The 6,032-nt window shown below is 29.8% G+C and overlaps 1 protein-coding gene across 1 annotated transcript; it reads left to right on the top strand.

Moving 5' to 3' along the window:
• Nucleotides 1-271: 271 nt before the first annotated feature.
• Nucleotides 272-4,418, top strand: TRIADDRAFT_60050 (uncharacterized protein; the record flags this gene model as incomplete). Its single annotated transcript, XM_002115989.1, has 10 exons — nucleotides 272-435; nucleotides 986-1,169; nucleotides 1,395-1,458; nucleotides 1,557-1,634; nucleotides 1,811-1,961; nucleotides 2,062-2,302; nucleotides 3,010-3,135; nucleotides 3,256-3,582; nucleotides 3,819-3,959; nucleotides 4,344-4,418. The coding sequence occupies 10 exons, from the start codon at nucleotides 272-274 to the stop codon at nucleotides 4,416-4,418; spliced, it is 1,551 nt and encodes a 516-aa protein (XP_002116025.1).
• Nucleotides 4,419-6,032: the final 1,614 nt, after the last annotated feature.

Raw genomic sequence — 6,032 nt, forward strand, 5'->3', positions numbered from 1 at the left:
GCCATTCTTATGTTTTAGTAATGGATTTATAGTAAATAAAACGCAATCATGTAAGGAATTTATATCTATATAGACATAGACTGGTCATTAATTGCCGCATGTACAGATTATTTTGCGTTATATTTTGGCAGAATTAGCAGTTATAAGGTTACTTCAATTTATTTATGGTTTGAACTCTAGTAAAATGAAAGAAATATGAGTATCAAAGGTGAAATTAGATGACAATTAATCTTTCATTAGGCTTATCATAAAGGCTACTACGGATCAAAATATGTTTGGTGGTTTCCAGGATGGTTTCGCTCAAACTGGTGGAGAGATACCTACGGAACTTATAATTGTAGTTCGAACGAAATATTTGAAGTTATCGGGAATAACTCATTTTACACTACCACACCCATTTATTCTACTTCTAATACAACAGCTGTTTCCGGCAAGGTGATCTAGTAAATTTTGCTTTGCTTACTTTTACAGACATTTGCAGAGTATTTCGAACATAAGAGGAGGGATTATGCTCAGATCATACTGTAGCTCTAGTACCGTATTATCAATCATTTCCTAAACTATAGCATTAATAATAAAATCAGATATGGTTAAGAAATACCAATATCAATTTTGCAGCAGAAAATCTAAGATTATTTCAGTTATAAAATTTTTAGAGCTGCTATGCTGCTAAAAAGTCTTTAATATCTGTGTTCTTTAATTATTTCAAAAGGATAAGTCTCTTTTATGTTTGTGAATCGAGAGAAAGATAAATGACAAAAATATCACTTTGATGCAAGATTAAGTACTTGCATTACTATTTATAATAAAATTAGTTCTGAAAGTAATCTATCTATCACGGCGTAAGATATATTTCTATGATTTATGATTAAATTATCATGCTTGGTGTAATTAGATTGCAAACTAAAACGATCTAATGTCATTAGACTGGTATACAATTTTTTAACGACTTGAACAAATCCATGAATTATACATTTGTGTCCAGCGGTTTTGCTGATAAAGTCGGAGCAATATACGATGCCGTCTGGTCTCTTGCATTAGGACTTCATAGAACAGAACGTTATCTGAAAAACATAAACTCATCATTAGAGCATTTTACTTATGATAATGATCTTATACGATCAGCCTTTGTCAAAGAGATATCAAACTTATCATTTTATGGAGTTACGGTGAGTATATTAAAGTGATGCAATCGAGATGTGCAATCATAGAAAAGCTTTATCGAGAAAGTAAACACAGAAATTACTTTACCAGCTACAGCTTGCTACGATTAATAATGAATAATAATAAAAAGCTATAAACGTAATACTAATTTCAGTTACGAAATGTTAAATTAATTAGTATTACTTTTATAAATTGTTAGCAAATCAATAAAATGCTATATCTTACATTAGGGGCCTATTTCATTCAAGAAAGGAAACAGCCGTTTAGGCAATGTTATTATTTGGCAATTACAAGGTATTACATAAAAGATGTGGTTAAAATTATCTAATAAGGTTTCAAAATTTACAAATAATAAGGCAATTCAATAATCTACTTTTGATATACTTCTCAAGATTCTCTTCGTAAAGTTGCCTTTTATGATATTGAAAACAATAAAATAAGCATAGAGAATGATTCACTTAAGTGGCCAGGTACTACGAGAACTGTTCTTTATTTTTATTAATTAATCGTTTTTGATAGGCAGATTAAATCGTGTGATTAACTTTTAATTTATAGATTGTATTACGAAGTGCCTTAAATTTTGATTGCTGAAATATTTTGTTATTTATGGCAGCTAACTGTTGCATTTGTTCGGCATAATATTAAGGTGGCAAACCTCCTCAAGATCGTTTAATTGTCATCGTTGTCATTAAAACTATTCCTAAAGCATTATTTATCCCATTTAGCATTCTTAACTGTTTGGGAATTATATTTTCTCTCATTATTATGGTATTCATCGCTGTTAAAAGGCGCAATAGGTATTTCTGTATTTGCGACTTATGATTTATCAATTTTTTATAGAAACTGTACTAAATTTTTCTGACTATTAAGCATCTTAATTTTCTTTATTCTAATTAGATACATCAAGATGTCAAGTCCTAATTTAAATTACTTCATTTTGTTTGGTTGCATACTTTGCTATATCTCCGTCATAGTCAATGGCATGGATGCAGGGATTGTAGGTGTCAAAAATAGAAAACATACATGTATAGCAGAAATTTGGCTATTAAGCTTGGGTTTTACGATTGCCTTCGGTTCGGTAATGTTAAAGACATGGAGAATATACAAAATATTTACTAACGTTGCAAAATTAAAATTGGTGAGTCCTACCTGCTTACTGATATTTCGCCAGTAACATGTTAATAATGACCATATAGTTCAGTAAATTCGTATTCAATATAATTTGGCAATAAATGAAATTTAAAGGGACATTTGTAAGTATACGATCGGTAAATACGGGAAACAAATATAAATAAGCTGATATTAGAGCAATCACTCAACACAGTATTACTAAATTGCTCGCACGTGAGATGTAATTGATATGTAATTAATGAAAGACACTGAAAGTATACAACATGCAAAAACTAGAATTTCAGCAATTATTGGTATCGCTATTTCTTTCTTCAAATCTTGTAAATGATCTACGATAACTAGCTCTACTCATTTTATCCTTCGTAATGCAAAGCAGACTGAAAGTTTTATTGAACATGTTAATGTCACAGATTACTAGATTAAAAGCAGAATAAGCAATGGTGACATATAAGCTTATTTGTAACTCATCAATATTCAAACGATATTATCGTTAAAAATGTCTAAGATATCATTAGTAATGCCCAAATAAAAGCACATACATCATTTCAAAACGGTTATATATTTCATTAGATCGAGTTTCATAAGCATAAGTTAGAGCTGCCGCTAAATATTTATGTCGTCGTTGATGGAATATCAAAATATTAACCATGCAAACAATATTTCGTTCAAATAATGTTGCAGTTAACGGCGTAATATTGATCTCGTCATTTTTAGATCATTAAAGACCTACAACTCATTATTCGTCTTGGACAGTTGTTACTTGTCGATATTCTCATCTTGATTTTATGGAATATCATTGACCCTATAAGTACCAATGATGTAGACGTTGGAGTAAAAATTGTAAGACTTAAAATGATTTTGGAATAATGCAAACGATTTTTAGTACACTGTAATAATACTCTCTATTGGTAATTTTAAATCTTCGCTTTATGTCGATTAAACAGTCTTTACTTTTTTTAGCACAACCATAAAGAAATTATACGCGATCGAATTCAAGTTTGCACATCCACAAATTCGATCGTTTGGTTAATAGCTATTTTGGCCTATAAGTCTGCAATGTTGCTGTTCGGTGTTAGCTTGGCTTGGAGAACTCGTAAAGTTTCTATCGAAACATTAAATGATTCTCGCTCTTTAGTATTGACAATTTATAATATATTTGTTTTAAGCTTTACTGGCGTTACCGTTGGTATGGTTTCTAATAATACTTATGATATTGGATTCGCTTTGAAAGCAGCATTTATTATCTTGTGTACTACATCATCGATTTGTTTAGTATTTATTCCAAAGGTATGTATGAGATTATTATTTCGAATTAAGAATTGCACAGATTTATGAATACAAATTAAAGTTTAATTTTAAGTGCAGTTACAGCCAATAAATCAAGGTTATAGTACTGGATCGATTTTGATATGTTTACTTAGATAGTTGTAATACTTTGTTGTCTGGTTTAACATTAGACTATCCCGTCAGCATACTTGCTAGAAACTTTCTAATATTAGCTGATGCAATATTTATGTCATCAGTTACTACAGGTTAGGATTAACCCGACTCTACCATCTGCGACAACTAAAACAGATAACAAATTTAGTAACAATATGCTATCTACATCGATTTCTGGCGAGGCTCAGTTGGAAGTTAGAAAACTGCGATTAATTATCAGAGAGGTAAGCAATCTTTTTTTCGTTGACAATCAAAACCGCAGCTGATTGTATCTATGATAAAGGGTCAATGCCGTAGCACAAATACTCAGTTAAGAAATCCATGTATCAGTTACCAATGTCGATTTTTAAATCTATTTATAAAATCACTCGCGGAATTTAAAATAATAACTCATTAAAAATTTGCGGTTCTATTTCAGTTTGATAAGAGTAAGGACAAATACGTGCAGTCTAGTACGTAAATTTTGTTTAGTTTTCATAAAAGGGCCAACTTTCGTAGGAATTTAATTACTATACTTGGAAATTGGAAACTTATTTGAATGTTAACTATCCACTTTTATCTCAAAGTATAAAATTCATTATGCATGATTTTGATAATTGATTCTTAAGAAACTTTCAAGTATGGAAATGCTGTTTCATATATTAGAAGATAACACATTTAATACCAATGATATTATATGCTAGTTAAAGTCCAGAATAGTATCGCAATTATCATGAGATAAGTAGTATCATTCAGTTTTTGCAAAGGCAATTCATTCTTGATCTGGTTTATATTGATACGATCAATATATTATACCTTAAAATAACTGGAGATAGGTAATAATAGAGTGAGACTGTGTATATCATTAAACTGCTACTGTAGTTATCCAACATGGATGCATCAAGTGCCGATAAATTTTGTTTCGACTAAGTAGATTAAGTCAATGTTTATAGTCTGCTTATGAATAGTATTCAGTATTAATCCTAGAACATCTACAAGCATAAATTGAAGAATATTACTTCGTCTAAGCCAATTATTTTATTAGCTTTGAAGCTGTAATCTAATATATAATTTGAAATCTAGGCCATTTAACTATTTATCTAAATGTAATATTTATCCAATTTAGTGGTATTTGCTTTAAATGCTTATTGCTAGATAAATGATATTCTACATCTGTAAGTAATGAACTATGTTTAATGCTACTCTGAATGAAATTTGCTTGAATTGTATTATATCTAGCAAGAAGAAAAGCTCCAAAAATTGAGCAACCGTACTATACAAGAAACCGAAAATTAAGCGCAAGATAAGGACTCAGCAATCAAGCGATTCTTCTTTGTCTCATATTATCGTTTGATTACCTTACGTGTTATAGTTGTAAAGAAATTTATCGAAGAAATTTCATGCTAAAATTAATATTAATACAATCCTATGTTAGTCGCATCAATTTTGGCATTACAGTCAATTCAACTGTTACAACTTCCAAATTTTGTAACAAGTACTAGATCTGCACTCAGCAAGGAGACCCAGTAATTAAGTTGAAGAACTAATTTTATTGTTAAAACGAAGAGTTTATATACTTTCTTAATTGTGACCTTTGATCTACTGACGTAGATCACAAGATCATCACCAACAGAAAGGTTTCCCTAGTTTAGTCATTACAAATAGGATATCATACCGAGTATGGCAACATGAGAATACATATATAGATAAGCTTAATATAGTACCATAACTACATCTATATACGCATGACGTGATAATAACATCGTGATGTTTAACCATATATAGAAAGAAGGTAACATACTAATTATGTAACTATTACAGAACGTGACATCAACTATTTGTAAAAATATTAATGGCCGTATAATAGCTAAAGTAGAGCTAAGAAGATTTTAAAATTTGGTGCTTGCAAGTCATTTTTACTAGCGGATTCACTGGTATCAACTTTAGAGTAAAGTAACTTATTTTAAATTTTTGGTCCACAATTATTTTCATTTTTGATGTCAACTCCATTATTTATTTACATTCTTCACTTGTTAAGTATTTCATTTTGAATAAATTCAATCAAATAACACTGTATTCCAGTCATAGCTTGATTTTTTTCTTTTCTTTTTCTCATTTCGATCTGTTTGAATCCTTATAACATATTTGTTAGACTTTACTGCTAGAAATAAACTATTTGAATAATTACGTATTAGTATCGTTCATTGTTATGACTGAAATAATTATGATTCAATAAAAACATGTTGAAAATGATTAGTCTAAATTATAATTTAAGTAAAATACTAAATGCCACACTTCAAGGCTTCTAACTAATATGT

This window comes from Trichoplax adhaerens, genomic scaffold (genome assembly GCF_000150275.1).
Source record: "Trichoplax adhaerens TRIADscaffold_13 genomic scaffold, whole genome shotgun sequence".
NCBI lineage: Eukaryota > Metazoa > Placozoa > Uniplacotomia > Trichoplacea > Trichoplacidae > Trichoplax > Trichoplax adhaerens.